Below are 26118 nucleotides of genomic sequence, written 5' to 3' on the forward strand. Positions count from 1 at the left end.
ATTCATTCATTGGCTTGGCCGGGCTTGAACCTTGGCAATTGGCATATTAATCTGTCAAGTGTCAGTTGTTGTTGGTTGACAAATTGTATGGGAGTTAAAATCTTCTTTCCGTATTTTTTCACGATAAATGTGACTCATATCCTAAAAAGTGTAATAAAATCTCTATCCCATTGGCTTTGTACTATGTAAATAGTTAAAAAACTTTGTGCTGTACCAAATATAATTGTATTGCCATACTTAGTTGTCAAGTAAGAGGTTATTTCCTTTTTTGCTTCCATTATTCTATTTATAACTGCAAGACTCCCTAATCTGTGACTGCAAGGCCCTACTGTTAGCGTTGCATACACCTATAACTATTTATTACGCCTTAGTATTCCAATCGCCAACGTGTTTTAGCTGCATACTTGAACTTTGCAGACCCTAAATGTATGTGCCGATACGATGGCGTTCCCGCAAAGTTTGTCCGTGGAGCAAGTCCGTCAGATTCTGAGCGAGGTCATAGACGCGCTCGAGAGCCCGGACTACTCGCCCAAGCTGGACGAAGCTAAGGAGGCAGCAGGGAATGAGATGCTTAAGATGATGCAGATTGTGTTCCCGATTGTGGCTCAGATCGAAATGGAAACTATTAAACATCATGGCTTCAGTAATACTAGAGAAGGCGAGTCTTTAAAATATTATTTTAATTTATGCTAGAACCTTATCCACTTGAATCTCCAGCTTCTAATTAAAAAATTTAATTTGAAAGTGAACTGATTTATTTTCGAGTATTCCCATGTGAGTAGCAGTAGTAATAAATAAAATAAACTTAACGAGAATCACAGATCTTAAATAGTAAATTTTTTCATGAAGTGCATGAGTACTTACAGCTAGAAATCCTGTAAAATAAACTTAATCTTTGAATGTGATTGAAGTACTCTGCATGAGATACAATTTATTATCAACTTCAGCAATTATCAGTTTTCTTTATCTTTATAGGTTTGGTACAGTTCACACAACTGATCCGCAAGATGGAGAGCGTTGACGGCGAGGTGGCCCGACTACACAGCCAGATCCGCAGCCACTATCTGCCTCCAGTGTCAATCAGTTCTACTGTGGATACTTCACTCTAGGTAAATATTGCATTCAATATTTCTCATCTTCATCCTTGAGTTAGCTAGATGAAAGTAAGTGAAGTGCTTCTACCAATAGATGGTGCTATTTAATGGGATAGCAATCAAATAATCCGCTCCGAGATCTCTTCTAATTAATATGGCTAGGGATAGCCGATTGTAGATATAAAGGAGAGAAAAAAAAAAACAATATTTATATCCAAGGAGCATTTGTCGAGAAAGGCTCCAACTTAATTTCTAGAATGATCGACAATTTATATCAGCTGTGGTACTCTTGCCAACATATTGAAGCTTTTCAAGAAGGAGCATCCACATTTTCGCATAATTTAAAAGATATAATTATTTATTAACCATTACTCTAAAAATGATTGTGATATGTTTTTGGTAGTTTTGCCAACTACCCTCCATTTAAGATGCAATGCACTGTCACTAAAATAACAAAATAAAATGTATTGCTCTGTGCATTGTGGCATTAGTGTGTAGTCTGTAGGAGTCGGAATAATAACTTGCCTTGTAACTTGTAGCATAACCTTATCAACCGTAATATTTTATCAAATAGACAAGAAGATAAGACCGGCATATGGTGAGTCGAGGTTATGTTTAAGAATACGTAATCATTTCATCGTCATTATTTGTTGAAATTTGGTGGTCATGTCTATTTTTGTGTTGTATTATACTTTACAAGAATTTCTTGTAAGAAAAACTTTTGAATTCAATGTTACATTGGTAGCAACAAAATTACAAACTACATGACTAACAATAGGTAAATAAATATCTGGAAAAGTGGTTTAGGATTTTTATAAGTTTATATAAAACAACACAATTATAATGTGTTGTTTTCTTCTTTGTGTATTTATTTATGTATATTAAATTTTTAATTATTAGTAAATAAATAGTGTTTAATTTAAGTATGTATTGTTAATTGTATAAACTTTTAAACCCTATATGATGGATGAAGTAGTAATCCTGGTGCAAAGGCTCACTAATTGTTTAAATTGTTTTTACCTTTGGAAACTTATACTGGTTTTCTTGTTGCCTATCTTGTCATTATTATACACTGTAAAACCCTGGTTTTCCTAAATAAATAATATATTTTCAGGTCCATGTCCAGTAATGAAAAGAATCTCAAGAACGTGACAATGATGTCGTTCAAAAGGAGAAAATACAAACTTTTGCTGTGCGTGTGTGTAGTTATCAGTGTCTACTATTTGTTAGGCATAAACGATTATGTGAATGCTAGAAGAATTGAAGATGGCTTCGACTATCCTCTCAACATGGACATACAACCGCTACTGCAGGAAGTCATGGCGGGGAAGAAGCCGAGTGTTCCACCGATCAACTATTACCCATACAGGTTCCTGACTAACTCCGGAAAGTGCAATACCGTAGAGAAGCTGGATTTGTTTATAGTAATCAAATCGGCGATGGACCACTTCGGCCACAGAAACGCGGTGCGTCTAACGTATGGCCAAGAAAACTTGATTCCAGGCCGCATCGTCAAAAGTCTATTCTTTGTTGGTATAGACGAAAGCTACCCCAAATCGGAGACGCAAAAGAAAATCGACGAGGAGATGGTCCAGTTCAAGGATATCATCCAGATAGACTTCCGCGACAATTACTACAACAACACCATAAAGACTATGATGTCGTTCCGCTGGGTGTACGAACACTGCAACACGGCGGATTATTATTTATTTACCGACGACGATATGTACATATCAGTCAACAACCTGTTGGATTATGTGCACGATAAGCCAGTGCCAACCAGTACTGGACACGGTAACGAGCAATTGTACGCCGGTTATGTATTCGAGAGCACTCCGCAGCGATTTATTACGAGTAAATGGAGGGTTTCGTTGGAGGAGTACCCTTGGAGCAAATGGCCGAGCTACGTGACGGCCGGAGCTTACGTTGTGTCAAACAAATCTATGAAGACCATGTATGCTGGGAGTCTGTTCGTTAAGCACTTCAGGTTCGATGACATTTACCTGGGCATACTGGCGAAGAAGGTGGGCTTAGTGCCGCAGCACTGTCCTCGGTTTCATTTCTACAAGAAGAAGTACGATAAAGAAGGATACAGAGACGTCATAGCGTCCCACGGATATCATGACCACGACGAACTGGTTCGAGTGTGGAATGAACAGAACAACATCAGTAACAAAGGTTAACTTTAGTTTTGAACTATTGTGTATTGCTTCTGTATGTACAAGGAAAAAGATCTTGTAGAATATTGATGTTACATCATGTATTGGAAATAGTACCTTAAAATTTTGTCAGCATGATGGTCCTTTATTAATTGGTGTTATATCTTTGATGGATATTTGCAATTTAGGTTTTCTATCTCACCAAAGAATTGGATATTTTATTTAAATCTAAAGTAATTAAACAGATACATAGTATCTCAATTATTTGTAAGGGTACAATTTGAGTACCTCAAAAAATCTATTCTTTCGAGTATTTTTTGCTCAATAAAACATATTTCCACCAAGACTGAGTAAAAGAATGGTGAATGTTAGTTACATTTTCATAGTACTTCAATCATTAATACATACATTGAATGAAAGAAATGTCTGGTTGTAATCTAAAATTAATAGCATGTCTGGTAATGTAAACCTTTAGGTTAGTTTTTCTTGTAATCATTATTTAGTTTAGTTTCAAATAGTACTTTATTTATAAATCTTTACCCAGTGCACAATTAAATATTGTTATGGTATGGTAATATTTTTAATGAAAAACAAAACAGCGACGCTATGGTTATAAAGGAAAACGATTACGGGAGTTATTCGTGCTCAGGGTACTGGTATAGTATTCTTATGCTACGTCTAGCTATAATACCTAATAATGAATATCCTATATAAAGTTTTTATAATCAAATCATCATGAACAATTAATAGCAACCTACTGTTCAATTCTATTCTGTTAGATTTATTTTGCCAGGGCCAGAGGTCGTCGGTGTTGGTAGCTTGGCATCCCCCGGGGATTCTTCGCACCCCTTGCCCCACCGTTACCGTGACCGCTACCGTGGTCCGGGATAGTGGGGCCGCCGGGGACTAGGGGCCGTTTTTTTGTTTGTGCCACCATTTGGAGGGTTTTGCCCTAATCGCCACGCTTGGCAGGCGGGTTGGCGATCGCAGTTTTTTTACTTGGTTTCGCACGCAGACGCTGCTGCCCGTCCGGTGCTACAGGAGTTTGTCGCCTCTTACGACACGCCTCCTGTGGGCGGTGGGGAAAAGTATTCTTTTACGGCCGTTTATTCTTTTCAGCCAGTGGACGTCATTTGGCTGAAAAGAAAGAAAGAGATTTATTTTGAACAATGTGTTATTTGAAATAGTAAATTCGTAATAATTTATTTTCTATAGATAATACTTTCCACACTATTAATTTAAAAATGTTTGTTAGTAACAATCAGACCAGTGTTAGCATTAAATAAATTAGTAACTTTATGTTTATATATTTATTTTCTAGACATAAGTAAACATCTTGGTAAATAAAAGTACAATGTTTATACATATATCGTCTTTTATTGTCAATATCAACGAGTGTATAATATAGGTAACATAATAACATGCATAGTGTATCTAAAGATAACACATTTATATTAATAAAACATAGGGTTTAATATGGTAGGTATAATAATATGCATTCTTCATAACTAATTATTCCTAATATATGGCACAATGTACGATATTCGTTAAACTTAAAATGACACAATGTTCATTCCTAGAATAAATTCCATTGCATTTTGAGCATTATTAGCTTATAATTATGACATGGATAAAAAGTGGTCCCTAAAGAATTTGCTACACGGAAACACCCATCATATTAGGCTATTTTTTTGTTGCAAAAGAGCACCAATTCCAATTACATAAGAGTCACAGCGTTTAGCTTGATGTACTGTAGCCCATATACTAAATATAGTAAACAAGTACACTGTACATACTAGTACAGTACTTAATCATGCAACATTCACAGAAGTAAATAAAGTGTAAAAAAAACATTAAAAATATAATCTAATTGGCAGTTGTAGAATACTATCTTCCGATATTTTAAAACCTATATAGCGGAAGGTTGACTTGATCGTATCACGCAAACGCGTATAATATGTATGTATACTATACTAAATATCTAAGTCATGAAACATTAATTTCATTCAAATTCTATTCACATCAACAACATAGATTTATTCGTTTACAAGATATAAAGGATTTTGTACATTAATAGGTGTCATTCGAGGGGTTGTGACATTTTAAGGGGCCGCTGCATTCCCGAGCTTCAGCTATGTCAAATAAAGTGGCACTGCGAAAGATTTGTGACACTGGATGCGTTTTGTGATCAGGTCAAAGTGATCGCAGCCCGCATCATGTACAGTCGCCGTCAGATACCTATATTGGAGCAGACAAAGTGACCAAATACTTCTGAACAGTTTAAAATGTCAATAAGTTCCATACATTACAAGTTATGTCAAGTTTTGTCTGCTCCGATATATCCGATGGCAACTGTACGTAACTTTGTCCGTCTCTATACATTTCGTAAATACGATCTAACCGTGCGGGCACGAGTAAAGAACGCAAACCGCACCACTAACAGATTGTTTTGCCCGGACCGCCGACCGATTACACTCGCACTGATAATGTTCATACTTGTTGCGGGCTGCGTTCACTTTGACCTGACCGAAGAACGCATCCAATGTAACAAATCCTTACATGCAGAATACAAAGATGGGTAAAGAAAGGTTTATGCCCGTTTTCACCATCAATCCCTAATTTTTAAGTGACCCCTTTAATTGAAAACAACATTCCTGTTGTGTGTTACTATAGGGGTCACTTAAAAATTAGGGATTGATGGTGAAAACGGGCATTAGATTAGCAATAAAATTTGCAGTTGACTTCCGCAAGCTGTCACCACCACTGTGTAAATCTTGCAGAAGTTTGCTTGCCACAGCTATTTACACAGTGGTAAACAGCTTAAAGAAGTCAACTTCTGCAAGTTATATCGCTAAAGCCTGGTCCGTAAGCACATAGAATTTTGTCCAATGACCCCAAGCTACCCATCCTTATCGCTCGCGCGTAATTATGTTGCTGTCGCGACTGTGCAACTGGCACCCGCAGTGAGTGTGCGAGCGCGACAGCAACATAATTACGCGCGAGCGATAAGGATGGGTAGCTTGGGGTCATTGGACAAAATTCTACGTGCTCACGGACCAGGCTTTATTCTAAACCCCGCTTTAGATCAGGTTATGTTACTTGCTGGCGTCCATCTCCCTGAACACGTAGTTGATCTTCATGATGGCGAGCCACAGCGCCTCGTCGCCGATGTCGTGGTGCAGCGTGAGGCGGATGGTCTTGCTGTTGAATGAGATGCCTTTTACGATCACGCCCTCGTCGTCCGGTGTTTTGCAGTCGCCCTGCAATAAGGAAAAGATCAGATGTTTTCGTTGTAGTGACCACAGTAGATCAAGCTAAGCATTGTGGCATCTTATGCAGTAGTAAGTGCTATTTTTCTTAACAAAAAAGTCTGATGTAGAGCAACGGGAATATAATGGACGCAACATTCTACGCTAAACATCAAGTTGTCATATTTTGTTTGAACATAGTTTTACATGCGATAAGATTTTTAGAAAGTGTTACCGACTCAAGCACCAAATACATATCACATCGCCTTGGGATTTAGTTTTTTATGTCGCGGTCGAGCTTCTTGACTCATCCAAATAAAATTAATGAGTTATCAATTTAGTGCTCTAGGAGCTCTTTTGACAGCGTCACACATACCTGCGTCTCAGCCAGGCAGACCTGCTCCAACCTCTGTAGAACCGCGTCTGACGTGAGAGGACTTTCAGGTGGTATGCGCACGAGTACGATGTTGGAGTGCTGGCTATCTGGGTCCACGGAGAACGACTTCAGGAACATGCCTTGGATCGCTGGGGAGAAGAGAATATTTTTAAATACTGAGGCATTTCTTTTTATTTTTGATCCTGATGGTTAAAGCAAGATACTTCGATGAGTAACATTTCGGTTGTAAAGTAATCTCGAGAACTTTTCTAATGTTTTCTACTAAACACAATAGAAAAGTTCTTGAATGGGAACCACCTCTCGGAAGATGTACTGTAGGCAGGCCTCCCAGTCATTGGACCGACGCGACGATCTGGTAAAGGTCGGCGGCGCAGCTGGGGAAGGCCTTTATCAAGGACGTCATTTTTTTGAGACTTAAAAGACAAATTCCAGTTCTTGAAAAGCTCATAAAAAGCTCTAACTAAAGATTCAACTCTTTTAGTAACTTCAACCAGTCTAATTATAATCTACTCGAGATGTGTGAAGAAAAATAAATTAAATGGATCAATACTCACTTTTAGCCAGTATCTGCGCGCGCTTATGGTCGAGCGCTAGCTTGGGCACGATTTCATCCAACGCCACAAGCGCAGGCGCCGCCAGAACTCCTGCCTGCCGCATGCCGCCACCTAGCATCTTGCGCACGCGTCGCGCCCTGACGGAAACATAAAATTATCAAACCTGGTAGAATGGAGCTGAAGCGATAGAACTCAATGCTTCGACAGATTTAGTATGGCCAATACGTATAATAAATAACTAAAGCCCGGTCTGTGAGCACGTAGAATTTTGTCGAATGACCCCAAGCTACCCATCCTTATCGCTCGCGCGTAATTATATTACTGTCGCGACTGTGCGACGGGCGCCCGCAGTGAGTGTGCGAGCGCGACAGCAACATAATTACGCGCGAGCGATAAGGATGGGTAGCTTGGGGTCATTGGACAAAATTCTACGTGCTCACAGACCAGACTATACAAAGACACAAGAATCTACCGACACAATTACAGAAGCTATAGGAGAACATTCTATGGTGCTCCCTCACCAGGAGCGTTCACGTGAATGTAACATTATAGATTCGACTTTCAGCATCACATTACATTCAATTCGGCTTTCCTCCCTCACAGATGTAATGGTCCCGGTGAACGAGCACCTATGTAGTTATTCGACATTTTCCTATTAAATCAAACCACATAGAAGCAAAAGAATTGAAATGCGTAGCGAGGCGAGTCATTCACAGACTGATGAAAGTCTCTCTATTTACGTGCACATTTTAAGCTTGATTTTAAGCAAGTCTAAGGCCGGCACACGGCACAATGTCATTCTAAACAGCGTACCTAAGGCCCGGTTTCCACCAAAGCGAAGCGGAGCAGAGAAGTGTTTTGAATAACCAATCAGATTTCATTATTCCCACTTCCCTTCACCGCTTCGCGCTGCGCTGCCGCCGCTGTTACAATCCTATAGAAAAAGACAGCTCGACACTTCACCGCTCCGCTTCGCTGGACATCGGGCATAAAAAAGTACAGTATATAGTCTTTTTAAAAAAAAACTCACTGCTCAATGAAGTGATAAGAGCCGACCAGCGCAGATCCTACAGGCGCCGACAGCCCCTTGCTAAAGCAAATGGAGATACTGTCGCAGTCGCGCGCCACCCGAGGTGGAGACTCCTTCAAGTACTCGCAGGCGTTGAAAAGTCGAGCTCCGTCCATGTGGATGGGGAGCGAGTGCTTCTTGCATACCACGGCCAGCTCGTCTACCCATTTCAGGGGTAGTGCCTGTGTTAAAAGATATAGGATCCTGATCAGAAATCAGTGTTGTTATTCAACTTGTTTATTTTATTTTATTGAGTTTTTCTTGCTGGAAGACGTAGCGTGGGCAGGCCTCCCACTAGGTGGACCGACGATCTGGTGAAGGTCGCGGGAGGCACCTGGATGCAAGCGGCGCAGGACCGGTCTTTGTGGAAGTCCTTGGGGGAGGCCTTTGTCCAGCAGTGGACGTCTTTCGGCTGAAACGAACGAACGAACGAACGAGTTTTTCTATTTGGGGGATAGTGTTGACCAAGGAGAGCAATTAGCTCTCTTCAGCACTTCATCAAGCAGCAAACCTGCTAATCCTTAAAATCGGTTTAATGTTTTTGCAAATAAATGTCTTTGTCTTTGTGCTGTTTGACCTGGTTACCTATGGATTTGGTCCTTCGAGCCGGATTTTAGGGATTTGGTCCTTCGAGCCGGATTTAATCCTATGGAATCATCCCCATACCTTTCCGCCGCACACGTTGTGCGTGTTCTCAATGCAGACAAGCGCTGTAAGCGGCTCGTGGATGTCTGAACCGCGCACGCGCGCTTCCAGCGCTGATAGCGAAAAAGTGCCGTCTGGCTGGTTTGGCAGCGTCGACAGCATCACACCGCCCAGGTGAGATGCGCCACCTTAACGGGGTAGGCAAAAACATTAAATCATTTTAGAGTTTAAAGGACTGTTTCTGGGCAGTAAATAAGCCATGCTGAAGAAAAGAAGTTGACTACACTCCCGAAACTGGCCAGAAAGGTTAAGAAGGTCTGATGAAAGCATATTTGTTGCTTTATACAGCACCCAACAGGAAGATTTTCATAGTATTACAACATTTAAGTGAAGATAGTATGATGTATTCTTTTAACATTGTACATATTTTTATCTTGAAGAGATAATATTTATTTGTACAGAACAAAAATATGTATGTTACGGTCAAAGTGATAAATGTGAAAATTATGAATAATCGCCGGTTATTATGAATAATTACCGCATGATTTGGTAAATGTGATTAATATGAGGTCATTTATGTGTGTATAAAACTAAATAGGCGGCTTAGGGGTGGCCCAAGGGCCACCCCCGCCGCACCTTAACCTATTTTTCACTTTAAATCAAAACATTATGTTATAGGCATCATGGAAAAGTAATAATATGCAAAAAACATTCCAAACTTATTATGCCAAATTATATTAATATATGATATCAAAACGTTCAAAAGTTTGGCTGTACAGGAGCATGTACACAAGATGTTGTTCTCTTTTATGAAATTTGTTAGTACTAAGGTTGAATTATTAAATAATCACTGTTAAATGTGATTAATTTATCACTTTTACCGCGACTGTCGGTAATTATTCATAATAACCGGTTATTATTAATAATTTTCAATTTATCACATTAACCGTAACATGTATATGAAAACTGGATACCTACTCTATTCTTTGATAAAATAAAATAATTTATTCCTTGCCTTGTTCATACTTGAAGATGTGTGTTAGATCTCCCACTACAGCCTCAGATCCTCTCTTATTGCAGTGCACCATAACTGAAATATAAAACATGGTGATAGTCTTACTTTATGCTGGATTTATGTGTATTTCAGAAGTTCCTAAGACTACTTTTAGTGAATGAAGAGGTATTTGAAAAAGAATTAGAAAATAGATTGCACGGACAGTTGTTGTTTCACTCAAAGACATCATCAAGGATTTCCTCAATGACTGATCCTGTGCCGCTGGCATCTTTCTGTCTCTTCCCTAGATCACTGGTCACCGAATGGGAGGCCTGCCAGTCCTGCCACACCAATTCATTAGACGCAATGACCATCAGATCTATGAGCAGCATGATACTCTACAAATATAAACTTGAAAGTTTTCATAATTTTTATTGTACTCACTGGCTATGAGGTTGGACATAGTCCCAGAGGGAACGAACAGCGCGGCCTGCTTGCCCAGCATATTTGCGATCTTGCTCTCCAAAGCATTCACTGTAGGATCTTCCCCGAAGACGTCATCACCTAGGGCCGAGTTTGCCATGGCGTGCTTCATGGCCTTAGTGGGCTTTGTCACGGTGTCCGACCGGAGATCCACAATGTATGCCATGATGATGAGGTTATAACAGCTTCACTTGGATAAGAGACCGCTCCACCGATAACTTGCTTGATAATAATCCGAGTAGGCGCTGTAAGTGGCAACGTGATTGACTATAGTATCTTAATACAGATCATCTAAACACGAATGATGAAATACGATAACAACAGCAGATAAATTACGAAAACCTTGAACTGCGAAGTGATAGGTTAAACTTTTATCTTCAACAATAGTGGGCAGGATAAACTTACAGGACAACTAACAGGATGTAATTAGCTCTGTTGCTATTGATATTATTGCGTTATTGATAGCACTTCTATACAAATAATTGCTTTGTTGATAAATTAATTAAATAACCCAGCGAACATTTAAAAACTTATAACTGGATCTCATAATAAATCTTATCTTCAAAGACAATAAGGTTTAAAATTCTATGTATTGAACACAAGTTAAGATATTAATAAATGTCAAATATTTTGACATTGACAGATACGATGATTAAAAAAAACTGAAAAAGTCAACATGGAGATATCATCTGTTGAATAATACAAGTTATAGTGACCATGACCATAATATTAACCGATTAAAATAACTCCTTCTGGCGCAGTCGGGTAAAAACACAAAAGCGCGTGGTAACATAAAGTTAATTATACTGGTGGGAATCGAACTCACGCACGACACTTCAGCTTGCCGGGGTGACTGCTCCTCTGAAAGCTGAATAGATTTTATACTTCTCCCATCTCCACTATCAATACTCTACTCGAATTATTAACAAATAGTGAATGGCTATTGTATCGTGTAAAACGGAACGCAATTAATATGATTGGTTTCCATTTACCACGTTGCTTACATTTGTGACAGCTGTCTACTAATTCAATGTCTACCATTGGCCAGAAATTTCCCAAGTTTGTTCATTCAGGTTTTTAGCCAATAGCGCATAGTAATTCGTAACCGCCAATGCCAAGAAATCGTAAATGAGAACAAACTGTATCGACAAGTTATTAGTTTCGGCAGACGTTGTGTCCTTATTTTAGCTTTTTTCCATTGTAAAAGCATTAATTTCTTCTAATACTTCTTAGTAATTAAGTTTAGTGCATGTACATTATTTAATTAATGAAAGTACTTAGCACCTGTATTGATTTAACCACAAAAGTTGATACGAAATTCGGCTAAACTCAACGCAAATTCGGGCGTCGACCGGTCCATCCCTCCTACCCGTAATAACCGTTGCCGTTCTGTCAGTCAGTCGCAATCGTCATTTTGTACGTATCATCGCCGTGCGCGGTCACGGGTAACGCGGACAGAGGAACATCGAGGCGAGGTGATATTGTAAAGGATCTCGAGTGTTGTGAGGTGCAGTGTCGGTCGTCGCGACCGTTTAATGTGGTATCCAGTGCCGGTTTTAGGTTATCGGTTGTCGGGCCGCGCGGCGTGATTGGGCGGCACGATGGTGGACATGGATAGGAACGATCCGGAACTCCGGTACCTGTCGGTCGATCGGAACAGTTTCAATGACCCCGCGACTCAGGCGGAATGGACCCAGAAGCGGTTGGTGTGGGTGCCCCACGAGACCCAGGGCTTCGTGGCGGCCGGGATCAAAGGGGAGCGAGGGGACGAGGTGGAGGTGGAGATCGCGGAGTCCGGGAAGAGGATGCTGGTCCCCATAGACGACATCCAGAAGATGAACCCCCCGAAGTTTGATAAAGTGGAGGACATGGCCGAGCTCACCTGCCTGAACGAAGCCTCGGTGCTGCACAATATCAAGGACAGATACTACTCTGGACTCATTTATGTAAGTACACACCTCTTGACTAAACTACCTATTACCAAAAATTTGCTAAAATTGTTTATCTAATAACACAACTCTAGTCGTTGCATATTTTCATTAGACCCCACCGAATGCTAATGGTTTTAAAAGCCAAGCTGTGCTTCGGCTAAGTAGGTAACCATTAAGCTTACGTGTTTCTAACGATATTTTTTAGTTGAGACTAGGAATGTGGGTGATGAGTCACAGCTAAACATGAAGTCATGAATAAGTAATTTTTTTGTTAACAGTCTATTGGCCCGCCTGTTCTGTTTGTCTAGGTGTTAAAATTGTTCATTTGCCACATTTACTTTGTTATTTATTACAACCATTGCTTATGTTCAGATTTTCTGTTACTGACTAGTAATACAGTTCAATTCTTTCATGTTGATTTACATGACATTTCCTTATTGGATACACAACAAATTACATAAAAGCTAGGTTACATTACAGTTACAAATTTTTCGATGTTTTTAGTTTATTTTTGCTTATGATACCACCCATCTAGTGCCTGTGTAACAAACAAGCGCTTTGTGAATCACCAACGAAGTTTTGAAAATGATTTCAAGTGAAACAAGTAAATTAGATAACATAGTGATCAACTTCCTTTTAAAAGTAATCCTTCCATAAATGAACAAAATTACTTATCGCTTAATAAACAATTGTTTGAAACGAGAATATCCACTAAAATAGCTTTTGATTCATAAGCATTATCTATACCTGGCTTATCGGACAGATAAAAGTAATCTAACTTCAATAATATTATCTAACTTATCTCTGTTGAATGCAAAAAGAATTTGTCTGAACTGTGGTTAACAGTAAACCATTGATCATTGAAAGCCTTTGCTAAGTTGAAGATTAATAACCAAATAGTCATCTTCATAACATAACCCATGTTCAGTAAGAGGCAACTCTTGATGTCTGAATTTTGTCCGACAGGAATTTTAAAAAGGGTTGGAAGGTATATAATTTTTATAAAATGTGAAATAAAAACAGTTCAAATAAAATTAAACTGGAGTTTAAACATAAAACAAAATTACAATTTTAAAATTTATTTTACCCTGAAAAGATTGTACGCCTAGTAAGTAAGTCTTGCACTTAGTCCTTACCTTTCAAAGAGTACACACCCAATTTATCGAGGCATATATGGCACAGAATGGCTGATTAATCTTTATGATACTGGCATGTGCGGCAAAATGTTACCTTTGCGGCAAACAATTAAATCATTTTCAACATCTCTTTTGTCTTATGATGGTAAATTATGATGTTCTTCTGAATGTTAATTGCTCCTTGACCTCTTTTGATTTATAGTGGAAAGATAATGATGAATATTGCAACATTTAAATACTGAAATGTAATTTCAACACTGCAGTTGGAGTGCCAATTTGGTGTAAGATCATGTAACTGTAAGATTCCCTTTAAAGTTGCATAGCTGGTTTTCTTTTCCTTTACACTAAAGCCTTTCAAGCTCCCCTTGCCCTTGCTGTGTGTATGAGTCCTACTGGAGAAATAATAATATTCCAATGTGCCTTTTTCCTCAAATTGTCCTAATTTCGTGTGTACCACGTTCTAGGTACTCCATCAACATAACCAATAGCTGGAATTAAATCAACTTCTTTCCTTATGTACCGATGGTCGTCGGTCATCGGACTGACAACAGGGGTCGGACGATTCGGACATCACCCGCCGCCGACCGTACGTAATGAAACCATCCGCAAGCCTTTGTTATTGCAATGAAAGGATTTCACGTGCCATTAACTTCGCAGCGCTGATTAATAGGTCACACCATTGCGTCGTGAGGGATATTGTCTGGTTTCGCAGTTAGTATTTGTAAAATAGATTTTCAAATTAAGATGCCTTGGATACCAAGTCAAAGTTACGATTCTTTGTCATAGAATTTTGTTCGTCGAGATTGGCGCAATTTTACGATTCTATACGCAGATTCTTCTTAATGTTCGTCTTCATCGAACTAACCACGATACGAAGTATTCGACGAAGATTCACTTCCGTTCTTTTCCGAGTTACTTGGCGAGGAGCATTCAGGTGTTTTCATTCAATTTGTAACTTTTTGTTACGCGGCGCTGACAGTATTTTATTTGGGGTAGGCTTATACAGCTGAAAACCTAAGCATATTTTTACATTCGTTGTTGTTATCTTCTTTAAGGGGTTCCCCTAAATCGTGAGATAAATAGGAAGATGATAAAAGATAGAAGTACCTACTGTGATAAAATATTAAAAAATGTGCCTTCTTAAATATTAAAAAATGTATATACATACACCACCTATATGGTATTTTGTACACGGCAAATATTGATTTAGGTCCAACTTGACCGGTGATCTCGCTAAATATAACAACCGTGATCTCATCCAGGCCATGGTGCAGGCAGGCATTTTTCCTGTACTTTATTATGGTATCATTAAATTCCATGAACTTCCCTCCCTACACGGCAATGACTCACGGGCAAACAATGAAGGCTTGAACGTAAAATCGACATCAGATTATCCTCCCGAATATTTGGTGTCACTCTAAAACAAAACCAGTTTTGAACTTGGCTCCGGAGAGAGCTTTGACGTTAATTCAATACCAAAACATATCGCTCTAGATTTTTTGTCGAATTTAATCCTGTTCTGCTGACGTCATCGCACAGTTAATAACGCAGCTGCTTTATCTCCAGACTGTTATGAATATTAATCGAAGAATTCTGCGGAGAAATGGCGAGCGAGTGCCGATCGTCGCGATTGTCAAATAATCTGGAACTCTGTGATGGATGTGGCATTATGTTATGAAGCCAAGACTTGCAAACAGTTCACGAGCATCAACATGGGAGTGTTGACCTCAACCAGATTGGGAGGATTGTAGTTCGGCTAGCCGTTTACGGATTACTGACGTCGGCATACCAATCCGAGACTTAGCTCGGCCTTTGTGTCGCTTAGATTAGATACCTTTAGTGGTTTCTAATTTGTCCGGTCGTTGGTTTCGTAAGCCTGAGTAGATTATTGTTAATTGATAAGACGATCATAAGTCACCTTTTACATTCGATCTTAAGTCACCTTTGCCATTTTTCTCTGTAGCATAAAATTTCCAAAAAGTCACACATTAATCTGTGGACTAGTCTCTTGAACTCTATCAACGAGATGGATTCGAGAGAGCTGGTTTAGTTGGGCCAAATTAAAGGCGTCTTTCAGATCATAAACCCTATCAGTAACCACTGAGGTGACTGCCGAAACTAGAAGGATTGTGAATAAATTGCTTGTTATTGCTGTGTTTAGCTTAACTTTCAAGGGTGAACCGATAAACTCCCGTGGGATACACCTTTAGGGTTGTTTTCCAACCTTGGCGAGTGTCAATTGTTTGGCTAAAGACTTGGCTAAACGTCCCCGGCCAAAGCGTCTCGAGATGAATGTCAAGGTGAGGCGCGCCGCCGGCCGAAACGGCCGCAGCAGTCGTTGACCCCGCCGGGTTGGGGGGAGGCGGCCCACGCGAATACGTTGTGCGTTTGAACTCCACTACACTTCTGCTTTCCTGGTACTTTTCGGATGAATTTCTCCAAATTGCTTGCGAGACATTTTTGGAGCAAGAACTTCAATGTAAACACAAGTGGCATAGGAGAAATTTTATTACGAGCGAACATGTTTGGTTAAACTCGCTAATGTGCTGCGATATTATCATGCTAAATTGAGTTTGTCATCTCCAGGGCGTGCGACGCAGAAACGTCTGGGTGTGAATAGGATTATTTATAGGCCGATCTAATTAAACTGCTCGTTCGTTAGTACTTTCATATCACGCAAAGTACACATTTAAAATATGCGTGGGTCTTCTAAAATAGCATCATCGATAACAATACCTGTAATCTCCAGCTTGTTTCCAACGATTGCAAACTAAACAATCGACTATTATCGTTTTATCAACGATTTCAAGAAAGCAAGTTATCATATCGCCAAGTTCTTCTCCGGTTGGATTGTTTCCCAAATTGAGAATATTAATTTGAATTTTAGATGGTGTAATAAATCTGGTAACGGATTTATCTTTGTCATGAATAAAATTATACGTAAACGAAGCCGAGAAAGAGTTAAAACGTGTTGTCGCTCGGCTACATTGCTACAACATTCGATAATCTAAGTCATTTACATGATTTATCTTGGATTCAAATAACGTTTGAGTTTACCGGTTTTACTGGTAACAAAACATGATACTTTTTCTGTAATCTGAAATAATAATCATACATCTGAGTACCGTCTTCTTATTGGACTTGGGAAGTGATTCTGTAGAACATTCCAACATTGGTTGGAATAATATTGATTCTTTATTCGATTCCGTACCAATTAGGACGTAAAGATTCATTAATTGAAGAGCGCATTCAAAATGGTGAATGTATTAGAGATGATAACATTTCGTGATCACGCCATCCATTGATTGGTACATTGGTAGAAGAACTACTCTTAGAATCTGTAAGCTATTTTGTAAAATTCTCACAGCCACACACGATAAGGTGCTGAAATTCTAAATTGGAATTCAGTTAGCGAAACCAACCGTGACTTTTATTGGTTGTAATTAGTTAAAGTTCGTAAAGGCTCGTTTTCCGGCGCGTTGAGTAGTTTCCCCCAGACGGGTGGGGCAAACAGAAGGGTGCAGGGGTTATGAAACATTCAGACGGCGGGTACGTTGCGGACTCAGATCATAGAAAGAGAATAGATATGAAGTCGCGCGTAACTACAACGAGAACCAGTGTCCCCACATTTCCCCCACCACAGCTCCCACACACACATTCAACTGTGTAAAAACAAAGCGACTGAGAGTCTACGACAACATGTGCAACCGGCTTAAAAGTGCTGTGATTGGCCAGAAGGCGTGCCTTATGGCCAATCAATGGCCGCGTGACGTGACGCACACTTTGAAAAAAGCAATTAGAGAGAAGAAAGATAAAATGGAGTCGATAAGATATCGATACTTTAAATCCTGGGGGCAAGGCTCGAAATTGGTTTAAAAAATGCTTGTATGAAAACCTTTTTATTATTATACGTTATTATTATGTTCTTTAACGATTTTTGCATAAAGGAGTCAGTTCCATTTTGTATGGACGAAAAACTCAGAATCAATTATTGGGACTAAATGAAGTTACCTTATATTAATTTACCCCAACCAAAGCTCAATGTCGTTATCGATGGAGTATAGAAGTTATAGACTGACAAAGTTTGTATGAAAAGTCATGGGTTAAGTAGGTACTTGCGATTTTTACCAGTATTTACAATATTGGTAATATATTATTATTTACTTTAATAATAATAACAGGATCACTGTAATTATTATTAACTACTATCGCGCATTAACTTTTTAATTATGGCGAAATTCGTACCGCCTATGTTTATCAAAAATAATGCCTATATTAGGCTTTCAACTAGCTCTTATAGTAATTACATAGTTGACAGTTACTAATCCCTTCTACTATTGTTATTGTTTTTGTAAAAACTTAAAAATCGCAAGCAACTCATGATTTTTTCATTCAAAATTAGAAAATAGAAAATAATAATTTACTTCTATTTATCGATAATAGGAAACCGTATTAGAACACGAGCCCTGCACTATGTTACGACCGGCACATGCGGCCGTACTGTGTATTTTCACGCGTCAGTGGATATCGGAAGAAATAAAATACATTGCGCAGTAGTTACGCATGACATAAAGTGGTTGCTAACTAAATCGTCAATGTACAACGTGTTTGAATTTTTATCACCACTAATTTCGATATCGCAGTAAATGTCACGGCACTGAATTCGTTCGTATAAATGTTTAGTTTTTTTTATTTATAAGCAAAATACCAATGGATTTGCAATACTTACATGTGGTAAATGACTTCATTGTTCCTGTAGTTCTTCGTTTCACTTATGTTATTGCACGTTACGACGCATTATCCAACAATATCGGAGAACATTTCCTCAGTACGACTGAATCGCGACTAACCTGGCGTCGCGGGTGATGTTCGTTTCTGGGCATATCGCGGAGACACGCGCCACGCCCCCGTTTCACATCTATTCCCTTCTATGATCTGAGGTTGCGGACAAACCGGAGACGGCTGACGTATGGGCTCTAATTTTCCAGGATCTGAGGGGAGAATCCGCAATTTCGTATCTGATTGAAAATTTGTCAATCCGAAACCACAATAAAGAGATTTATTCTGAGATTGCGATCTAACCACCTGATTCTTGGGTGTAAGACGAATTACATATTTCCAAGAATTTTTGGAGATGTCAATCATAAGATCATCGTCGATATAAAATGTACTGACAAAGAAACAACTTCAAAATTGCTTATTCAGATAGATATTGCATTTGTCCAGATGGTCAATAATAAGTTAATCTGTCAGTTTAAATTCTCTTTCGATCTGAAGACGTCGAGCAACATCACCCATTTGGTTTTGATGTATTGCGGTCTGCCGCAAACATGTGTTGACGTGGTACTGGTATATATTTGTTTTGGCGTGACCGGCGGAGTAACTCTATACTGCCTGTATGAGCTCCATGGCATATGAGAAACGTTTGTTCTTTACGTGAAAAACAAAAAAGAGTTGGCAACTTGCTAAAATGTTTATTAAACAGATCCGCTCGCAGAAATGTTATTATTCGTGATGAAACAAAATAAACTTTATGGCATTCAATAAAAACCATAAATTCACTCATGAACTGCATATCAGTGTGAATGAACCAGAATAAAGTCGAGGGCTCATTACAGAAAATGATTGTGCTAAAGAAGATGGTACTCCTCAATTTGGCACGAGTTTTTATGTTGTTATCGTTCTCAATAAAATTCTGCACATTTCCCAAAATTCAAAAGCACTAGTAGGGTTGTTAAAATTTCACTCAGTTGTGAGTTAGAGCGATCTTTTTACGGGAGGTTGTACCGTTTCATCCCATAATGCAGTTTCGAGTGGGATCCATCTGCATTGCGGTGCATCTGACGCAGAGCCATTCTGCACGATGGATGCATACTATAGGCTTTCAGAAAGCTCCTTTTAAAACGTATGCATTAGGAACATTCAAAGTTGATGCATGCTATTACTTCGTCAGCGTTCGGTCAATAATACAAGGTTTCAATGAAACAACTAAACTGAACGCTTTACCTTCTAATTGCAGGTTGTAGTTTAAACACTTCGTGCATATTAAAGCAACAACACGTGTTCAATTCCCGTTTAAATCAATACGTCAGAAATATTTTCCCCTCCAAGGCCTCAGTAACGATTTTATTCGGTTACACATTATTTATGTATTTGTAAATAGTCCAGAAGCCGAATGATGTAATGCAGTTTTTTACGTCTGAAATCTTGGCGATGGCCGCTATTTTTTATGAATGAGTTGTACGACCGTTTTGCTTTCTTCATTCATATATTTAGCACATTAACACATTTGTGTACAGATTTTCGCGTGATTCAGTTCGATTTTTCTTACAAATTGTTTGTATTAGGCGATAGTTCTGCAAGCTCAGACCCTGTCACAACAGTCACTTATCTGCCTGTAAGGCTTTGCCTAGACATAGAATGCGACCTTCGCCCCACGTCGTAAACGGTTTAACTTGCGCACCTACGTGGATGACATTACGGTGTCTTTTAACACCAACTCAAAAAAGACTCCAGAAGATTAAAACTTGGAACTGCGACAATTATATCTGTCGTGTTGGCATCCCAAAAACCGGCAATCCTTTCACAACTTTCAGTAAGGTATTATAATAAGGATTGCGTAACCGTCTCGAGAATTCCGTGAACGCGAGGTCGCCCGACCACTTGCCATACATAGGCTTACTCGTATTATTTTGTCAGTATTATTAATGCTCTGTAATTTGGGATTATGTTGTACTCCGTTGGATAAATTAGTATATTGGTATTTGTTTACGACCAAGATCAAGACTTTGTTGTTGAAATGAAAGATTATCTACCTATTAAAGCCCGCGTATGGAAGTTTTTAAGTACGACTGATATTGAAATTCCTGTTTTAGTTAAGCACATAGTTCTCCAAGGGCTAAATGAAAACATGCCACCTTACTTCCACTTGTTCCCACTCCCTGTATCATTATGCGTATTTCCTTTTTCCCGTGTCGGTTTCCCCATATTTGTACAATGTCCCTTTCCCTTTGCCCTGTTGTGCTTGTGTTGTTTATGCCGTCTAGACACTGGGCCGTAAAATTCCAGACATAAACAAGGGTGCCCTAGGCTTTGCGCTTAGCCCGGTAATGGCTGCTCTTAAACATTGCCTCGTGAATAGAGTAGTAACGTTTTTCCCCTTGTGTAGAGCCTTTATTCCCAGTAGTTCTACTGAACAGTTCTACCGTAGAACTAATTGGACTTGAGGTCTGTTCAAACTTTAATGTTGTTGCCTATCGCTAAATAGGTACGTCATTCACGAGATTTTTGGAAGTTTAGCTAACTTGTGCCATCATACGTTAAGATAGGAAATAACTCGAGGAATCAATATTTGCAATAGAGGCTATCGTTGAATAACAGCTACATCTTTACGGTTTATTACAATTATTAATTAATTATGAAACCTAGCGGTGATTACTTCGCAGATATCAGTGCACCAATTAACAACGCAATACACAATTGATATTTATTTGTAAGTACAGTTTGTTCTCGATAAATCAGTGCAAATTCAGATGACGCCTTATACGACAACGAGGCGGACTATAATTGATGTCTACTTGGCTCAGATCAAAGCAATCCGCCAAGAACTAATGTATGTGATGTATATTGAAGTCCATTGTAGATTCAAACGGGAGCCAAAGGAATTAGGCTCCAGTCGGATTGGAATGATTCGACATTGATTGAAATAGGGCGATTTTTACGACTCTCATTAAGGCCGGGTAACAGAGAAAATGGCGAAAATGAGGTTTTCATTTTTCATTTTTGAGGTACTAAACAGTAAAATAAAAGGCTAAGATTTTTTTTGGGCATAGTTGAGGATATTTTCTAGGGCTATTAACGTATGGAAACACGATTTGATGAAGTTGACTCGATAGGATAAATTCCCAAAGTTACCTCTATTCGTTTTCTAATAATGGTTTTATTTTTAAAATAAGCGATTTGAGATTCTGAATCTTTTACTAAACTAAAGTTCAGAAATAACTTGAGGGCTTTTAACGGATGAAATTTTTATATTGCGTCTTATTTAGTTACTATGTTAAAAAATGTGGAAAAAATCGCCCATGACGGCTTGGACAATCTCAATCAGTCGCGCGGTGGCGCTTACGGAGGACGGACGCGTGCCAGTTTTTTGGCCGTGACAGTTCTCGATTTGTCAATATTTTTGACAATGATGACTTTGATGAGTCACAGTATAATAATACCAGTGTTACTGGAGAAAGCTTAAATTTTTGATAATTAAGAATTCTGAATTTTGTCTACCTATTGAAATTTAAATCGTTGGCATCCTTTTAAACTAAGACTCTACTCATGATACATTCCTCAAATATGAGACAAAACCAATGAGTTAAAATTACATTTTAATAGTACCTACATACAATCGTCTTCACTCTTTAGAAGAGCACACTGACACAAATAAATAAATAAAAATTAGGTCAGTGGGTCAAATATAGGGGCAGCTGCACGTCACTGAAAGACGATTCTGTTTACTCGGCATCTGGGCTGGAGAACATGAATCCTTGCTTACAGATGCAGATGTAAATAGAGTTATAATTGGACAAATTTTACATGAAATGTTTAACAGAACTCAGTTAAAAGACACATACATGGAATACCAATAAGGTTGCGGAGGGAAAGCTACCTATTATAAACTAGCGGCCGCCCGCGACTTCGTTCGCGTGGACCTCATTTTACCCCCGTTAGATATGATGTTTTACCTCATTTTACCCATGTTGATAGATGGCGTTTCACGGTTTCCCCCGAATGAATATTTACGAACGTCATACCGTAGTTTGTCCAGTGCTGTAGATTTTAACCAATGACGATAGATGGCGCTTTTAGACACGTCTTATTTATTTATTGAAATTTATTTGCCACATATCGTCATAATGTTAATCTGGGTTATAAACAATAATACTGTAAAGTTTCAACAAAATCCGTTCAGTAGTTTTTGCGTGAAAGAGTAACAAACATCCAGACATCATGACATCCAGACATCCAAACTTTCGCCTTTATAATATTAGTAGGATATTTCACAATCCAAACTAATATTTACTATTTAGCATTTACTTACAGTAAATATTAGTTTGGATCGTGAAATATTTAAAATAAAAAAAAGAATAAAACAAAATAGGGTTTCAAATTACCTATCTATAATCTAATATTATAAAGAGGTAAAGTTTGTGTGTTTGTATATTTGTTAAATTGTAAGGGGTAATCTCGGGATCTACTGAACTAACTTTAAAAAATCTTTCACCAATAGAAAGCCACATTATATCTAAGTGTAATAAGTTATATAAAAACCAAAAAATTCCACGCGGGCGAAGCGGCGGGCGGAAAGCTAGTTTATTTATAATTATGTAAGAGCATAATTATTAAAGTCGAAGTCAAACATTCTTTATTTGTGTGGACCTATATTAACGAGAGATTACAAGGCGTCAAATATTTCAAGAAAAAAATTAAAAACTATTATAAAGCTAAATTTTGTCAAACGATTCTGAAATGTCAAGTGGACTAATGAATAACCCATTAAGATAGTATCGCCCTCCTGTCAATGACATACCTGGATTCCTGGAACGATAGAGTTTTGAACAACTAATAAAAATGCTTTGTCCTAAATGACTGACGGATATCGTAGAGACCTGAAAGTTGGAAGGTGTGTTCTTTTTATGACGTAGGCATCTCATAAGAAAAGATTTTCCGAAATGGGGTCATGAAATGAAGGGGGTGAAAAAAGGGGGCAAAGTTTGTATGGGACAAAGTGATTCCTTGGTTCAATCTACTTGAAATTTAGTTTAACAATACCTTAATATAATTCATGAAAGACGTGTGGAACGGGTAGAAAGTAATTTTGGCAGTCATTTTCTTCGAAGTTGATATCAATACTACTTAGTGCCTTTGATTTAATTACTTTTTATTTTTACAAGTGTTTGAAAACTCCATTTCAGATTGTGTTCAATGTCAAGTGAAATCTCAAATTGAAATGTCTCAATCTCAATGAGGAGACTCTGTATTTATTCCTAGAATTCCCCAAACACCGTCAAATTACCCTTTCGAATTCAAGACAGTGCAGTTTCCCATCAGTCTGCTTCGTAATGACTATAAACAAAGCTCAAAGTCAAACTCTAGGGACCTCTGCTTAAACTCCCATGAGTGCACAGAGGTACGCAGGTAACCGCGTGTGATGCTTATAGCAATTTTCGATAGGTACAGAACCCCGTACATACGTCATACATATTATAGAAAGAAAACACCCAGACCAATAAAAACAAATATGTTTCTGCAATTTTAGTATGATATTTTTATTTATTAATAAACAAAGAGACTGAACAAAATTGATGCGTACCTATACTGATTAATGTTATTAACCACATGCAAAGCTTCGTGAATTGCAACAACTATAATTAAAATTATCCAAGCTCTAAATAATCGCTACTAAGAGTAACTTATCATAAAAAAAATTCCAATCGCTCAAGCTCCCAAGGGCCTACCGATAGGTCGGGTGACGTAATCTTGAAATTCTTTAAGCCGGCGCAGAACTTCCAGAAGGTCGGGCGACGCCACGGCCCCTTTGAACAGTGTTTACTTCTGCAGTTATATTTTATATTTATTCGATTCTAGAATATATTCCCAAAAAGTCTAAAAGGTGTTTTAATTTGTATCACTTGGATATGATTTCTATTAGAAAGTGTTGTGAATGTGACGCTTGAAGGGAAGGAAGTCAACCTAACCTAACCAACTGCGTATTTCTATACTGTGTAGCTGGAAATTGTGGCGGGAGCTCTTTGACGCGCTGTTTTCGGCGAAGAATTGCGCGCGCAGATTTTGACAGCGCGAAATACCTACTTTAGAAGAAATACCAAGCCTTAACTTAAAGCTACATTGCGTACATTTGAATGTGAAGTGTGCGTCTCAGACTATCAGTGTATTTGCAAACCTCTACATACTTTCATACAAGTATAAACGTATAGATCTTACCCCTCGTACATTATGTGGCTCTGTGAATGTATCTTTTACCTCTTGAAAGGGGAAAAGTTTTAACTTGCAAAGTTTACGCTCTTTTGGTGCTTTTTGATACAAATATTATAATCTATTGTAAAAACTTTATATCCAAACCAATTTATTTCAACGCTAGCGATGTAGAGCATACAACTTTCCTTTTATCCGACATAAATCTCTTATCATCGTATTTATTTTCAATTTTATGCAAATTCTTGCGCAAGTCACCGTTCACGAGTTCAATAATTGTGCGCTTGCAAAAACAGCAATCTTACGCGCAGTTGTTTATCGCCTACTACGCGAAGTACGCAAATTTATCTTCCTCGGCAGTGTGTCAATGACATCTGCACACAACCCTTCATTATTGCGAATATTTTTCAACGCGATGCGGGTGGTTGGCCTCATCGCGCACATGTATCCTTTGTATGATGACCCGCCACCTATTACCACCTGCACACACGATTCTCTCATTTGTCCGCTTCACGAAAAGGAACAGTTTCGTTTGCAACTCGGAGAGCAAAATTTAAAGCGCACTTTTCATAATCAGTGCGCCTTTGTCCAGCGATATCCTCCGAGGACTTTAATTATGAAGTTTTATTGCGGTTTGGACGTGAGTCAATAGTAATTTGCATTTTATGATTGCTCGGTGACACGTTTAGAGTTTAAGTCAATTTGATGGAACCTCTCAGGACGTTTTCAAGACAATGAATCCATTTGGAAAGGTTACTCAAAGGTTTGCAAAAGTCACGAAAGGTTATTCAACGTCCGAACGTCCATCAGGCTCAGACTCACATGTCACGTCGTTTTTCATCGTCTCTGAACACACGTTTTCAAATGGTGTGACCGCGTGACTAATTCAACGAATGCTATCGAGTCCACAGCGACCCTTGTCCATATGGCCAGGCCTTATAAGGAGACGTTTTAGCTGCCATATGCCAGATTGTAAGTCGTTGGGAAACCTGCACATTACAGATGGCGTAGAATTCATTAACTGTAAACGGCTTTGAATCGTAATCAACACTCGTTTGAGAATACTTTTTTGGTCGGTCACAGCTTGATATCCCGCTAAAATAATTATTCTAACATTCTTTATTGAGTTGAACACGCTTCGTTATCTTGTTATGGTGGTGCAATTCAATTTTTCTCACCGTCTCTATCGCTTTATCGATCTGGATTTAATTGCTCTGTAAAAGGAGTTACAATATCGTTTTCAATGAACCTTAATTTTTTACATTATGTGACATGGAAGAGAGAATTTGAACAATAGGTAGTTACCGCCATTTAGCACAGAGTAAGTCGGCTTGCGTAACCCTGCAACGCCTTATATGGCATGAGACAGGCCGGTTGGCCGCTCGGACCTTCGCGAAGTAGGTCGGCATTAATGCCATCTGG

The 26118-nt window shown here is 38.7% G+C and overlaps 3 protein-coding genes across 7 annotated transcripts in view; 2 read left to right on the forward strand and 1 right to left on the reverse strand.

Moving 5' to 3' along the window:
• The first annotated feature begins 63 nt into the window (after window positions 1-63).
• On the forward strand, window positions 64-4620 carry LOC135074363 (protein C10-like). 5 transcript variants are annotated; one of them, XM_063968626.1, is made up of 4 exons: window positions 64-255; window positions 418-658; window positions 976-1109; window positions 2209-2298. In XM_063968626.1, exons 2-3 carry the CDS (start codon window positions 442-444, stop codon window positions 1107-1109), a joined length of 351 nt encoding a protein of 116 aa, XP_063824696.1. In that variant the 5' UTR covers window positions 64-255; window positions 418-441; the 3' UTR covers window positions 2209-2298. The 5 variants fall into 5 exon arrangements, with proteins under 5 accessions (XP_063824696.1, XP_063824697.1, XP_063824695.1 ...); XM_063968627.1 differs by having other exon boundaries at window positions 64-248; XM_063968625.1 differs by having other exon boundaries at window positions 96-150.
• Window positions 4621-5950: 1330 nt separating this feature from the next.
• LOC135074364 (uncharacterized) lies at window positions 5951-11184 on the reverse strand. Its single transcript, XM_063968628.1, has 8 exons — window positions 11049-11184; window positions 10605-10888; window positions 10182-10256; window positions 9188-9354; window positions 8483-8703; window positions 7453-7589; window positions 6878-7026; window positions 5951-6513 (listed from the first exon to the last, which is right to left on the reverse strand). The coding sequence occupies exons 2-8, from the start codon at window positions 10807-10809 to the stop codon at window positions 6349-6351; spliced, it is 1119 nt and encodes a 372-aa protein (XP_063824698.1). The 5' UTR covers window positions 10810-10888; window positions 11049-11184; the 3' UTR covers window positions 5951-6348.
• Window positions 11185-11784: 600 nt separating this feature from the next.
• The window catches only part of LOC135074379 (myosin heavy chain, non-muscle), a 119535-nt gene continuing 105201 nt past the window's right edge, over window positions 11785-26118 (forward strand). The window contains exon 1 of the mRNA XM_063968648.1: window positions 11785-12589. Within this exon, the coding sequence (XP_063824718.1) occupies window positions 12245-12589 (345 nt within the window). The 5' untranslated portion in view covers window positions 11785-12244. The remainder of the gene's footprint in view (window positions 12590-26118) is intronic.

Source organism: Ostrinia nubilalis, chromosome 9 (assembly GCF_963855985.1).
Source record: "Ostrinia nubilalis chromosome 9, ilOstNubi1.1, whole genome shotgun sequence".
Classification (NCBI taxonomy): Eukaryota; Metazoa; Arthropoda; class Insecta; order Lepidoptera; family Crambidae; genus Ostrinia; species Ostrinia nubilalis.